The sequence below is a fragment of the Pezoporus wallicus genome, unplaced genomic scaffold, assembly GCF_028554395.1.
Source record: "Pezoporus wallicus isolate ANWC-B61680 ecotype Strahan unplaced genomic scaffold, APGP_CSIRO_Pwel_v1 contig_5485, whole genome shotgun sequence".
Taxonomy (NCBI): domain Eukaryota; kingdom Metazoa; phylum Chordata; class Aves; order Psittaciformes; family Psittacidae; genus Pezoporus; species Pezoporus wallicus.
The window spans coordinates 748,865-763,981 of record NW_026641550.1 but is presented as its reverse complement, the minus strand read 5'-3'; the positions used below and the strand labels follow the sequence as shown (position 1 = coordinate 763,981).

The window sequence follows — 15,117 nt, the reverse complement described above, 5'->3', positions numbered from 1 at the left end:
AATCCCCCTGCCATGGGCAGGGACACCTCACGCTAAATCATATCACTCAAGGCCTCGTCCAACCTGGACTTGAACACTGCCAGGGATGGAGCATTCACAACCTCCCTGGGCAACCCATTCCAGTGCCTCACCACCCTAACAGGAAAGAATTTCCTCCTTATATCCAATCTAAACTTCCCCTGTTTAAGTTTTAACCCATTACCCCTTGTCCTTTCACTACAGTCTCTAATGAAGAGTCCCTCCCCAGCATCCCTATAGGCCACCTTCAGATACTGGAAGGCTGCTATGAGGTCTCCATGCAGCCTTCTCTTCTCCAGGCTGAACAGCCCCAATTTCCTCAGCCTGTCTTCATACGGGAGGTGCTCCAGTCCCCTGATCATCCTCGTGGCCCTTCTCTGGACTTGTTCAAACAGTTTCATGTCCTTTTTCTGTTGAGGACACCAGAACTGCACACAATACTCCAGGTGAGGTCTCACGAGAGCAGAGTAAAGGGACAGGATCACCTCCTTCGACCTGCTGGTCACGCTCCTTTTGATGCAGCCCAGGATACGGTTGGCTTTCTGGGCTGCAAGCACACACTGCCGGCTCATGTTCATTTTTCTCATCAACCAACACCCCCAAGTCCTTCTCCACAGGGCTGCTCTGAATCTCTTCTCTGCCCAACCTATAGCTGTGCCTGGGATTGCTCCGACCCAGGTGCAGGACCTTGCACTTGTCATGGTTAAACTTCATGAGGTTGGCATCAGCCCACCTCACAAGCATGTCAAGGTCCCTCTCATGGCATTCCTTCCCTCCAGCGTATCAACTGAACCACACAGCTTGGTGTCATTGGCATATCTTTCAGGTGTGATGCATTTCCAATCTACTACCACAAAAACCTCCTTCAAAACTACTTTACCCAAAGAGGAGGGAAAAAAAAGTTTTCACTTCTTAGCCCATGATTTCCATGGCACTTTTTTGTTGTTTTGTGTTTGTTCTTTTTTTAAGTATTACTACAGTGTTTGGTTGAAACCACTAGCATGAAGCTCCATACCAACTAATGAAAGGTCATGCCTGCAAATGATATGAAGCTTGGGAAACGAAAAGTACAGACAACTAAATGAATATACTGAAGGTTATGTAAACAACCAGTGACAAAGCCAAGAACAGAAAGAACAGGATTTGAAGCACCATCGCAATTTAGTGCCCTCTCTATTGCATTTCCTCACTGCACCATGACCGTTCTACATGATCATTCCTGCTTTACGTGACTGTTTACTGTAACAGTGAACAGCAAGACAATACAGTTATAAAAGAATGCATGTGTATTATGACACATTTATGTCATAGAAGTTATCAACAGCATATTTCCCATACCTCAATCTCATTTAGTAAGAAGATTATTAACAGGCTAAGAGCTGGGTTTGATCAGCCTGGAAAAGGGTCCACGGACACCTTAGAGCAGCTTCCAGTATTCAACGGGGCCTACAAGAATGCTGGAGAGAGCCTTTTTACAAGAGCATGTATGCAAAGGACAAGGAGTAATGGCTTTAAACTGACAGATTAGATATTAGGAAGAAGTTCTTCCCTGTGAGGCTGGTGAGGCACTGGCACAGATTGCCCAGAGAAGCTGTGACTGTCCCTGGTAGTGTTCAAGGCCAGACTGGATGAGCCTTGGAGGAACCTGGCCTAGTGGAAGGTGTCCCTGCCCATAGCAGGGGGCTGGAATTAGATTATCTTTAAGATCCCTTCCAGCCCAAACTATTCTATGATTCATCTGTAGTGTTGAACACAATTACTTGCGTGATTTCTCAGGCTGAGACTCTCAGTTTGACAGTTTGGTATTTCCTTTAAGACGTCTCTCTTCCATGGGCGCTGCAGCCTGGAAAGCCCACAGTAAGAGTAAAGCAAGCTGGTGACATAATTTAGACACAAAGTACACAGCCTGAAGAAAATCTGTTCCCCAAAGCTCCAATATTAATTCTGTATACAAAATACGAACAGAGAATTAAGTACACACTATCCACTTCACTTTCAGAAGTCTGTACGATCAGGTACCTATGGAAACAAGTCTTTTTTTTGTCTCTGTTGTCCTTCTGAAGCAGGAAAATAGCACAAAACCTTTATTTTTAGAATCGCATAAAAACCTATGAATCACTATAGTATTTGCTAACATCCTGCAAAATTACTTCAACCTGACAGTTTGGCATAGAACACCTTCAGCCAAAGAATTTTTGGTTGGAAATCGTATGTTGAAATACTGTCTTTCAAAGGATGCTAACAGAAGGTGTTACAGCAGTTAAACTTGTGAGGTGCTCTAAAGAAACCAAAACATCTCAAACCAAATTTCATTAAGAGTGATTAACAATTTTATATCATAGAATCACAAAACGGTTTGCGTTGGAAGGGACCTTAAAGATCATCCAGTTCCAAACACCTGCCATGGGCAGGTGCACCTTTCACTATGCCAGGCTACTCATATTTTTATTTATTTACTGAAAGACAAATAGTCTCTCGACCAGAACATCAACAAGGATAGAGGCTCTTCAGGGAAGACAGGCTGGGGAGATGAGGACGGGGTGTCAATGACCAGCTGGAGTGCATAGATCTCTGCCTGGGGATGGATGAGGAGTCTACCAAGAGTTTAAGGGTCAGGATTACAGTAAGGGCAGGCGTAGGCAACATCACAGGGGAGGGCATCTGCTACAGGCCACCCAACGAGGAAGACTGAGTGAATGAGGCCCTCTATAGGCAGATATGCAGAGACTCATATTCACAAACTCTGTTCTTCATGAAGGAGACTTCAACCACCCCAATATCTGTTGGAGGGATAACACAGCACAGCATGAGCCCAGGAGGTTCCTGTAATGCATTGATAAATTCATTCGCCAAGTAATAAAGGAGACTAAGAGACAATAAGAGGGGTTATGCTGGACCTTGTTCTTACCAATGCAGGGGGGCTGTGTCGATTGTGAAGTCCAAGGGCAGACTTGGCTGCAGTGACCACAAAATGCAGAGTAGAGTTTGGCAGAGTTTGAGATCCTTAGAGTGACAAGATGTGTGTGCAGCAAGCTCACTACCCTGGACTTCAGGAGAGCAAACTGGCCTCTTGGTAGATCTGCTTCGCGGACTGACATGGGGTAAAGACCTGGAAGGAAGAGGAGTTTGAGACCATCTAAGGAACCTGAAGGTGCACAAGTCCATGGGACCTCATGAGATGCATCCATGGGTCCTGAGGGAACTGGTGGATGAAGCTGCCAAGCCACTATCCAGTCACGGCACGCTGGTGAAGTTCCCACTGACTGGAAAGGGGGAAATACAACCCCCATTTTTAAGAAAGGAATAAAGGAAGACAGATGGGACTACAGGCCGGTCAGTCTCACTTCAGTGCCTGGCATGATCACAGAGCAGATCCTCCTGGAAACTGTTCTAAGGCACATGAACAATAAGGGGGTGACTAGTGACAGCCAACATGGCTTCATTAAAGGCAAAACAAAACCCTACTGTGGCCTACAGTGATAGGACTACAGCACTGGTAAGAGGGAAGAGCAACTGACATCGCCTACTTGGACTTGTGCAAAGTTTTGACACTATACCACGTGACATCCTCGCCTCTAAACTGGAAAGGCACGGAACTGACAGATGGATCAGCAGATAAGATCTGTCTGGACAGCTGTGCTCAGAGTTGCGGTCAACGGCTCCATGTCCAAGTGGAGACCAGTGACCAGTGCTGCTCCTCAGGGGTCAGTAATGGGACAGTTCAACCACTTTTGTTAGCAACATGGATAGCAGGAGTCTTGGGTGACATGGTTTAGTGTGTGGTGTCCCTGTCTGTGGCAGACAGGTTGGAGCTAGATGATGGTAAGGTCCTTTCCAACCCTAACTATTCTATGATTCTGTGATTGAGCACCCTCACCAAATTTTCTGAAGAAACCAAGCTCAAGCTGTGCAGTGCAGCTGACACACTGGAGGGAAGGGATGTCATCCAGAGGAACCTGGGCAGCCTGGAGAAGTGGGATCATGTGAACCTCATGAAGTTCAATAAGTCCAAGTGCAAGGTTCTGCACCTGAGTTGGGACAATCCCAGGCACAAATACAGGCTGGGCAGCAGCTCAGATTGAGAACAACCCTGAGGAGAAGAATTGGTGGGTGTTGGTCAGTAAGAAGCAAAACATGACCCAGCAGTGTATGCTTGAGCCCAGAAAACAATCGTGGGCTGGGCTGCATCACCAGCAGGTCAGAGGGGATTCTCCCCCTTTACTCTGCTTTTGTGAGACCCCACCTGCAGTCCTGTGTTCAGCTCTGGGGCTCCCAACATGAGAAGGATGTGTACTTGGAGTGAGTCCAGAAGAGGCCACAAAGATGCTCCAAGGGCTGGAGCACTTCTATGGAAACAGACAGTTGAGCTTGCTCAGCCCAGAGAAGAGAAGGCTGCATAGAGACCTCACAGCAGCCTTCCAGTATTGGAAGGGGGCCTACAAGTTTGCCAGAGAGGGACTCTTCATCAGGGACTTTAGTGACAGGACAAAGGATAATGGGTTCAAACTGAAAGGAGGTAGAGATTAGATATAAGGAAGGAATTCTTTACTGTGAGGTTGGTGAGACACTAACAGAGGTTGCCTGGAGAAGTTGTGGCTGTCCCATCCCTGGAAGTGTTCAAAGCCAGGTTAGATGGACTTTGGAGCAACCTGGTCTAGTGGAAGGTGTTCCAACCTCTATGCCACAGGAGGATCTAAATGATCCTTAACATCCCTTCCAAACCAAAACATTCTATGATTCTATGAAAGTACAATTTCTGAAACAGAAGTTTCACTGGAAGTGGAACTTCACCAGAACCACCATCAGGACTCTCAGTTCCACCAAGATGTAGTTTCAAGGGATAAAGGGACAAGGCTAGATTATATGCAAGAGACAGTATTAGATTTTGGGCAGATGAGCAAAAGGGCTGTACTTGTAGTTTTTTTTTCTTCTCCTATGAAATTTGCCAGAAGCAAAAAAGCATAATACAGAACAGTGCTGTCAGCTTTCTATTCTCTTATTCAGACAATTCCCTCCAACAATACACCTGACTCATGTCTGAACTCTTCCAGCTCAGGATATAAAAATGACATCTTAGGTCTTACAATTTCTGGATCATGCGTACATATTTTTAAGCCACGACATTTTAAGGGCTGCACTGACTAAATCTTCTCACAAAGGCACTAAGTTTGACTTTTGTAAAGTAACAGCAGTGGATGTCAAGTTTTCAGGACTACTTTAACAGACATTTCACCTATCTTTGTCAAGCAATATTACCAAAAACTACTGTTTCCAATGGAAAACAAAGTGGTGCACTCAAGAAAACAGACAAACTACTTTATTAAGGCAATATTCTCAAATTGCAAGTAATGGGAAACCCTTGTGAAAAATCCCAGCTTCGAAAAAAAAAGCAACATTATCTTCTCCATAGTGCAGGTGCCAAGTTGTAGCTCATCCATAGACCTACTCACAGGTATGTTCATGCCTCCTGCAGCAAGATGTATGAAAATTTATTTCTGTCATCTTTCACAGAAGAGTACGCTTTAGAAAAAAGAAAGTTATAAGCCTAGATTATAATTTTACTAAAATTATGAAAGCAGAAAGAATAAAGATCTTCATTTTTACTTTGAAATTCATTTCAGCATACAAACCATATTTCCATCATTATATGTATTAGGAGCAATTGTGCAAATGCAAGAATTTCCAAGATGACTCCCCAGAACTTTGGGGAGACCAAAATCTACTGCTTACACAGTTAAATAAATAAATAAAGCAACCTAATTTTAGACTGTCGTTAAAATCAAGGGTTCTACTGTTAAGCTAGCTGCTCTGACTCATTACAGGCCTGATCTCCATATGGTGATATAAAACATATCACAAGGCAATTCATTAACGCAGTTTCACTAGTATACTGCAGAACAGCAGTATAAGTCAGAAAATGCCTAACTTCTGTCAACCCATGATAATACTAAGTAACAGTAGCTAAATCATACCTTGCACTTCCTTGTCAACTCAGACCACAATGTTCTAATTAATCCTTCACCAGTACCAGGACTGGTCTTTGAGTTATGGATCAAGAAGCCTGTATTCCCCATATTCTCCTGGATAAGGAGGATTTCTCTCTCTTTGAAAAACTGACTTCCCCCCACCCCCAACCCAACAACCACCACCATCACCACCAAAACAAAGGCCGCACACCACCAGTTCCATCCTTGTATGTTTTTGTATGGAAGCCTATTGCCTTGTTTTCACATAAAGCTTTTAGACATTAATTTCATTACTGATATTAAGGGAAAACTGTTGACTGATCTGAGGCATTAAGAGGGAAAAGTTCAAAGATCACATCAAGATAAATTGCCTTCAATGCCTAAACTGGACATGTTACATAAGAAAGCTTTTAATTATTAAAGCCTGTTGCAGCTTTTCAAGAACACAAGAACCACGGTTAACTTAAGCTTAATTTACTGTCTCCCCATCAAGGATTCTCTATCTTCTTCAACAAGAACATGGGCAATTAACACAGCATTTTAGTATAGCAACTTCTGTCTTCTTTAAGTAATACTTTCTTTACTGCACAAGTACCATCTTAGGTTGAATTATGAACAGCATGGTAAAAATCCAGATGAAGGGGCATCTTAAAGCTATAACTGAAGAAAGCCATGGTGCTTCTCCACTTCCTCTTTAGAACCCAAAGCAATATGCAATATATCTACAGAGGAATTCAGGGAGCAGGCCAATTATAAAATGCAGATTTTGTGTGTCTGTCATCATCATCATCTAACTCACCATAGATGAGATTGAAACCTAAATCAATTAGCTTAGTGTCTATAACATTTGTATAGCCTATTGAGGCATACGGCCCAAACTGCTAACTGTAGAACAAAACGGTTTGTTGTTTGTGTTTTTTTTTAATGGAAAATTACCTATTTTTTGTATTTCTGAATGCTGCTAAGAACTCCCGTTTCATGCATTAGCTCTGCAACAGCACAGCTCTAACAGTACATCTCTCTTACAAGAAAACATAGGTACAGAAGGCTGGAGAAACAAAACTGTTTTACTGTACAAAGTTCATCAAAGATTTTATTTCTGCATGGCTTGGACCTTACAGAGTATTCAGGTTAGCTCTCTGACTGTAACTGAGAGATCACCTCTATCTCCAAGCTACTAGCTTTCCGAGCAGACGCTGCCAGCACACCACAATGTGGCGTGTAACGGAGCTAAAGCATCTAACGTGGGAGTTAAGGGAGTCTTTTACCTTCACTACATGGAACATTCAACACGTATCTACACGAGCAGATGCCGCTTGTCTCTCCTCCCCCGTGAAACTGTTTGTAAGCGCTCCTCAGGAGCTCACAAGGCACGGCGGCTCTTCCCCAATCTGGTGCCTAAATTGGCACACCCCAGGCAGAGCAAAGGTAGCTTTCGAGGGCTGATGTGCCCATAACGATGGGGAGAGAGAGAGAGGAGGGTGCTCCGCCACCGATAACCAAATTACCTTCACAGGCCACGGCCACCCGAACCCGCGTGTGAAAGGAAGAGCCGCAGCCGCCCACAGTCCTCAGGGGCCTACGGGCTCACGGGGCTAGGGGCGCGGGAAAGTTACCTCAGACTGAGCCACCCGAGGCGGCAACGCGGGCACCGGCGGGGGGCGAGTGTCAAGTGTGCACAGTACTGCGTCCACTCCTCATCACTGCCCCTCCTCACCCAGCCGCACCACATCTGCCCCGCGCCGCGGCCCCTCCCGCGTAGCCACCACTGCACTCGGCCAACAAAGGGACGAGCACCCGCCGGGCTCGGACACCGGGGTGGTGGGAGGGGTAGGGGGGGAGGAAGGCGACTCCGCCCCAGCCGGCCCCTCCGCCATGTTGTTGAAAGGAACCGACGGGGACCCGCAGCTCCTCATCTCTCTCTTTCCCCCTCCCCTCCCCTCCCGTCCCAAGCACCACCTCACCCACTCCCTCCCCTCATTTCCTCTCCTTCCTTCCTTCCCTCAGACACGCGGGCACTCACCGGCTGCCCCTGGGAAGAGCGGCGCGGACACCACCAAGCACAGCAGGGCCCAGAGCCGCCGAGTGGCCGCTACCGCCATGGTCCGGTCCCGAAACCGTGGAGCCAGGGCGCGCGCGCGCGCGCACCCGCGCGCCAGGATTCCGCCTATCGCGGCCCCGCCCCTCTCCTCCTCCCCCGAGAGAGAAGCAGCCAGCCGCTCACGCTACCCCTACACCTCCCCGGCTCGCTCCTACCGCTAAACTAACTGACGCGGCAGCGCCGCCTGATTGGCCTCTGTCCCCCGCTCCGCTCCGCTCCGGCCCGGCCCCGGCCCCGGCCCCGCCCCCGGCAGCTGCGGAAAGCCCCAACAACAACAGGCGGCTGATTGTGATTGGCGGTTGGCTGTCGGCGTCTCGTCGCGGTGCTGGTGAGGACCGGCGGCGGCGGCGGGAACGCAGCCGGCCCCGTGAGGTACTTGGTCGGCGGGAACTGCTGTCCCTGCGCATGCAGCCCGGGGCGATGTGGCTGATAACGTCTCTTAGAAACAGGGGCGGGCCGCGCGTTAGGGCGGTGAGGAAGCACCCGAGCGTGTGGCTGAGGCTCTGCGGCTGCTCTCACCGGCAACCATCAGACACAGCAGGGTCCAGGGCCGCCGGGTGGCCGCTAAAGCTATGGTCCGGTGCCGGGGCTGGAAGGAAGCGGGGGATAGCGGTTAATCAGGCGGGAGGAGTTACACAGCCCTCAGATAGCTTCGGGAGAAGAGGGAAAGCTGCTGTTACCCGAGGAATTGCTCCTCTGGAGACTGCGGGTGGGAGACGGGCTAGCAGAACTATGCGGGGCCCTTTCGTTGCTCAGCTGCGATGCTTCTCTTACGTGAGTCTGTCGGATGGGTTGTAGATGTAACACGCAAACAGTCTGACAGCTTATTCCCTGCTAGCCTACCAGCTGGTGTATGTATGAGACGGCTCAGCGGTCGTGCTGTTAGTGAAGACTGCGTCGCGATTCGGGAGTAAAGGGTGCACCTTCCCGCAGCACAAAGAGCTATAGGGTAGAGAGCCTACAAGTTTTAGTACTGTGCGAGGAAAGAACAGCGCTAGTCGCCATGTGTGGCTCCCGTCTTATTTCACAGTTTAACTGCGGGAGTTACTTGGGAATCAGAAACAAATTTGGACAGTCCAAATAGGTGTTTGAGGTTCTACTTGATCTTACAAACTGTGGCAACTGGAATCAACCCTTTGAAGAAAATTACCATGACTGAGGTTGTTCATTCTGTCCAGAGCTTTATTAGCTATTGTATGGGTGGCAAGAAAAGAGGAAAGGCTCTCTTGTCTCTTGGGATCAGGTAACCACTCTCCCAGAAGTTATCTGCTTGCCCCCTCTCCCCTGACATCCTAGCTCCATTACGTGGCTGTTGTGTTCAGAGTCCGTCAAGTTCAGCATATACTTTCGTACTATTCGTTTTACTTGAGGTGTCACCCTCCAGTCGTAGGACAAGACATGTAGGTCACAGGAGCTTTTCTACATTATTACTTGCAGTTAGTCTTGCAAACTTCGTGTACTGTCTCTGCCAAATGGTGACTTCCCAGTTCAGTATTCAGGGCAGCAACCTCTGCAGTCTTCAGTGCCACATTCATTTCCATGTCACATTGATCTCTTGTCTCTTTTTTTTTTTCAGTTGTTCAGCCAACACAGCTTTTATAAAAAAGTCTTGTTTCTCCTACAGTACAGTTCACCTGGATAAGAATCTTGATAATATAACAGTTCAAAGTGAGGTACATTTTTATTAATTCATTTTCTTTCCATTTCTCTCTGAGCAGCAACCAGCATCATATGTAAGCAGACCCTAGTTATATTTTCTCTTGCAAAATCATATTTTAATGATTGCAAAGCTACTGAAATGGATTCTGTATGTCTGGAATACCTCTTTTCTTGCCATGCTTCCATTCCATGTTTCTAGATTCTTAGGGCTGCACCTTCTGGTCTTGATTAAGGTGGTGTCTAGGAACTTCAGATTATGATACAGATTCTTGATGCTGGAAGGACTCTGGTAGCCAATTGGATCTTGATCTTGTTGGAAGGTCACTGACTGTGAAAATCAGTACCTACACCTTTCCCCATTAGCTGCCCCTTGTTTCTGTAAGATTCGTCCCTGTGTTCTTCCATCATCTTTTTTTTCCACTATTGCTTCTGTAGTCAGTTCTTCCCTTCTAATATTTTGGTGTTCCTGTTTCTTCATATGAACTTCATAATTGGTTTTAGTTGGTCTGGGTAGGACTGTATCTTTGGGAGGGTTACGTGGGAGGTACTTTGATTTACTGTTTGAGATGCACAGTAGTTCAAGTTATATATTCTGTTTGATAATTAATCATCTGTCTTTTTTGCCATATAAGATGGTACAGTCACATAAAAAATACAAAATAAAAATGATAGCCTATGAAGAATTTAATAATAGGCTTCTCCCTGTGTCTGCAAACAGTTGAATGCCAATCCAAAGAAAATGAGATCTTACATATGACTGTGCAAATAAGGCTATGTTAGACCACGACACAATCAATAAACAGTTTCTAAGATACACCTTTCTGTAAAGCAACATTTTATTTAGGAAGAAAATAACTCTCCTGTGATTTCAGATTTTTCAAAATTACAGTAATTACTTGGCCTTTTTTTTTTTCTGCCAAAATAACCAGAAAAATAATTTCACTGTAAAGATCAGGGTAATAAGGAATTCTAATGAATCTTTCAGCAAGAAAGTATGCACAGTTAGTGCTAGAACAAGAAGAAATAAAGGTGTTGCAAAACTTCATTTGCAGCTTTTACTGTTTTCTCTCCATGGTAATTAGCTACATTTTATATGCTTTTTAAAGAACTATTGAGTGCATCATGATATTTACAAATTATATTCACCAAGGAACTCAGCAAGAGGAAAAATACTGAATGTGTAATGTTTACCAAGACAACAAAGTAAGTGATACTAAAAAAACCCACCACCCAAAACACCACTGCCACCCCAACCCCACTCCCCCCACCCCTCAGTCCTCAATTTTCTCAAGCAGTTTTCCTGCTCAAAACTGGGACAGAAAGGATCAAAGTGCTTTTTAGTGTGCAGTTTCTATAAGCCTGCAAATGAGAAAGTTTAGGAAAGATTTGTGATCTTGCTAAATTAGTCAAGCAAATGAAAACACTTTAAGTCACTGCTTTATAAAATATTCAGAATTATTCACTTTATAACCTTTATGAACATTGCCTGATTTGCCTCATCAGTGCTTCCAAAACTAAATACAGTGGGATTTAAACCCCACTTAATCAACTCTGGTAAGAAAAAGCCAGTCAAAGCTTAAGATGTGTGAAACCCTTTTTGCTTTTATTTCACCGTGAAACATACCAGATCCATATCTCAGAGTCACGAACTGAGCAGCCTAATAATACCCTGTGTCAGTACGCAGTATGCTTGATCCCTCCAGCTAACGCTTTCCCTATTATACTGCTAATAGGTTTGTGGAAACGTTATAATGTTGCAAGTTCTTACTCTGCAGTTCAGCATATCTCAGTGATGACAGTTTTGCACTGCTGCTGTTAAACCCCTTGAATTGTAGAGTCCATCAGCTGCTGAGCTTGTTTCCTACATGTATGATACCCTACTTCATTTGAAATTAGGTTTAAATGTGTTTAAAGAGATCAGTGTTGATTTAAGAGAGGTCCGGTTTATGCTGAAAGCAGGGAAAAAGTACATAGTGCAAGACATGTTGCTAAACACAGAAGTGACTAAGACCAGTTAGCTTAGGGAGGGGTTGCCACAAGCAAACAGGCTGACATCAACAGGGTCTGGAAATGACTTTAGACTGCATGTCATTATCTATTTGAAGGCCTGATATTGCTATAGCAACCCTGAAATTGCCTGAGTATCTCACCTGTGTCTATAGAGAAGGATAGATGCATTAATGCAGCTTGCTTCTAATTAGGATACTTTGTTTTTTTTCTGTGGAAGTACAACTTTTTTTCCTGCCTGTACACTACTCCTCATACCAAGTAATATGGTATGGGGCAAGTGATAATTTATATCATTCTGCTTTTCAAGAAAGGTCAGTTTCCTCCTACACTGACACCAAATTTGAGATTGGACTCAATTTAGACTTCAGTAGGGAAGGAGCTGCATGTGTAAAGCACCAAAAGTTAGTGTCTCTCTAGCAATGCACAGATCACAGAGTTTTCGTATTGTGTGTTTGATGAACTTGACTTTCTATTCCATTTAATTAGAGATCATTACAGACAAGAAATTTCTTAGAGCAGGAAGTGGATTTTGTGTTTAAGTTACTAAGATCCCAAAGCATTAGATGGAGGATCTAGATTCCAGTTTAAATATCAGTCCTCTTTAATTTTTTTTTCCCAATAAAACTGCCACTGTGTTGTTAAAATATTTTGTTCAGTTAAGTGTACATCCACAATAAATCAAAAAAAAAAACAAAACAACACCAAAGAAACCCAACCCACAACCTTCAGTAATGATGTAAACTCCTGACACTGATTTATTGGCCTTGCAAACTGGGAATGAGAAAAGAGTTTATTCTAGAGTGTGTTGTAGGAACTGACTGTTTCACTGCAGTTTTTCTAGACTTGCTATATATACCCCTGTCAGTCCATTCTTCAGAGCTTGTGACTGTAGGTTACCTGAAGTGGTATGTCAGACTTTCTATTGCAGTTAGGTTCTGCCTGATTGTTTCAAAATCCTTTTCTGTAGTCTCTCCTAGCAGTGTTTTCTGTATGTTTTCACTTGTTCATTTGCAAACTGAGCAAAGTTTACTTTACCCCAAACTGAGCTGAGTTTACTCCAAAGGTGCATGCCAAGAAAATTATATGGAGATTTTCTGTAGCGCATTCTAAAAAGGTGCTTTTTCCTTTAAATCGGGTAATGAAGTTTGTACCTACTCAGGAACAAAAAATTTAAAAGCGAAAAATGGACCAAAGGTCTATTTGAATAAGATGACAAATTGGTCAGTGAAGAGAGATGGTGGACATCAGTTGTAGAACTTTGTTCTTTACCCGTTCTTGAGCAGTTAAGTTTCTGACTTTTCTCCAAGAATATATAACTTTGAGATTAAGTCCTTCGTTATTTCTCCATTTTCAAACAACATTATTAACAGGGAAGACTTTTGCCACTGGACCTATAAAAAAGAATAATTTTTGCTGTTTTCATTTCTGAGTTAGTATGGGTATTCTGAACAACATTTTTTGGTTGCAAATAATAAGAATGTACTTCATTCTGTTTCTCTACAAAGATAATTTTCCATCAGCCATATTCCTTAAGTGTGATGCCAAAGGTTGACTTTTATCCAAGAAGAATATTAGGCTTGATACAAGATTGCTGAAGAAACTGTCTCTCTTGAGAATTAAGGAAGGTAGTGAGGATGCTGGTACTAAAATACAACTTGAAGAACACAATAAGGCTGAAAAAGTAGTGAGAGACTATGGAAATGTGGAAGCTCTCAAATCTCAAATTTGTTTAGGAAAGGCTAGGGATGTACAAACCTTTTCATACATTGAAAAATTATTTCATTTGTACCATAAACTACTTGGAAGGATGAGTTTTTAAGTCATGGCCTTAGTAAACAAACTTCTGAAGCAGGTTTTTGGCTTTTTGGTTTGTGTTTTTTTTTTACTGTTTCAAAGACAGTGACAACTGCAATATCCTCACACAAGAAACTGAACGTTCTTCATACTGAGTCTAGAGTGTTTTGTTGGTAGAAAGTAACTGTTCATTTTCTTGCTTTTTGTTTTATCTTTAGGCATTTTTTCATGTTGGGTCTTTGTTTTCCAAGTGGGGTTGCTGACTGGCAGTTACTGAGGTCCTAATAACTGTATATAAAAGCAGACTAAGCAAATACATAGTTCCCATGTCTTTGGATATGGAAATACTCCCATCTATATATGCATCCTGTGCAAAATCCTAATGATTACATTATAATGTGAATTCTTGTGAATGTCTGGTGATATGTCACTGTTATCTGATGTGAGTTCTATCTTTCTAGAAGATGTGTGAATTGTTTTTTTATCTTTGATGGTTAACAAATTATTGAACAATTTGTCTTGCCTCTTAAAGTGACTTCACTGCCTGGAACATTGTCTCAAATATTACTATATTTGCAACGGTGCTGCTTTCAAGAGCTTAAGTAGCCTGCTTCCAAACAGTATGCAATATTAACTATGATGGTTTGGAAGAGTGCCAGTTGATAAGATAAAGTGAGAAAAAAGGAGAAGTTGCTATCAGGAATGACCTTCTATGGATACACAGTTTTTTTCACAGGGTTGTGGTTTGTTGGTTTTGTTTTTTTTTTAAAAACCAGGCTTAAGAACCTGACCTTCAAAATCTAAATAAACCATTCCTATCATGTTCTTCATATCTATTTTTCAGGCCAGTGATAATCTCAGTTGGCAGGTTCCTCAGGTAATGCTCTCCCCAAGTGTTTGTGAATGTAGGTGGATCTTACAGCACATAATTAAAAAAATAAGCTCAAGTCGGGGACAGAAAGCCTTTTTGATGAGAGGTCCTCATAGATGACTGTTGGTATCCATTGTCTGTCAATTAATGTTTTGGGTTTTTTTTAGTTTTGCTAGTCTTTAATCACGTTTAAAAATTTTTCAAAGTGCCCTAGTACAGAAAGATAATAGCTGACTCACACCTCTAAATTTGTCTACTAATAAAGCTTCAAATTGCTCCTGAAGTCATGAGTAATTTCTGGTTTCATTTTAAAAATTCAGCACTGCAACAGCACAGCACAGTCACAGACCTAGCAAACATCATACAGGTTTCCTGGCACTCAGTTGTTTGCTTGCCTGCATTTGGTAAAATAGTTCTAATATATTTGACATGGAAAAGGCTTTTTCATGTAGCTTTTAAATAACAAGCCAAGAGATGTGGGCTTCTAGTCTTACCCTCCTTGTTTGTTTCTGCCAATATTTGTGAGCAGTTCACAGATCCCCTTTGGTGATGGACAGAATATTGAAGTTGCATTGTGCCGCATTGACCTGGGCTGTGAGCAGAACCCTGAGCACTAACATCTGGGTGCTGGCTGTCCATCTAGCAAAACCAAATCGATATACTCAGCTGTCCTTGCTGTAATCAGGTCTTTTTGCTGC

At 43.5% G+C, this 15,117-nt stretch overlaps 1 protein-coding gene across 1 annotated transcript in view; it reads right to left on the bottom strand.

Moving 5' to 3' along the window:
• The window catches only part of TGFBR1 (transforming growth factor beta receptor 1), a 36,168-nt gene extending 28,006 nt beyond the window's left edge, over positions 1–8,162 (bottom strand). The window contains exon 1 of the mRNA XM_057424256.1: positions 8,008–8,162. Within this exon, the coding sequence (XP_057280239.1) occupies positions 8,008–8,086 (79 nt within the window). The 5' untranslated portion in view covers positions 8,087–8,162. The remainder of the gene's footprint in view (positions 1–8,007) is intronic.
• Positions 8,163–15,117: the final 6,955 nt, after the last annotated feature.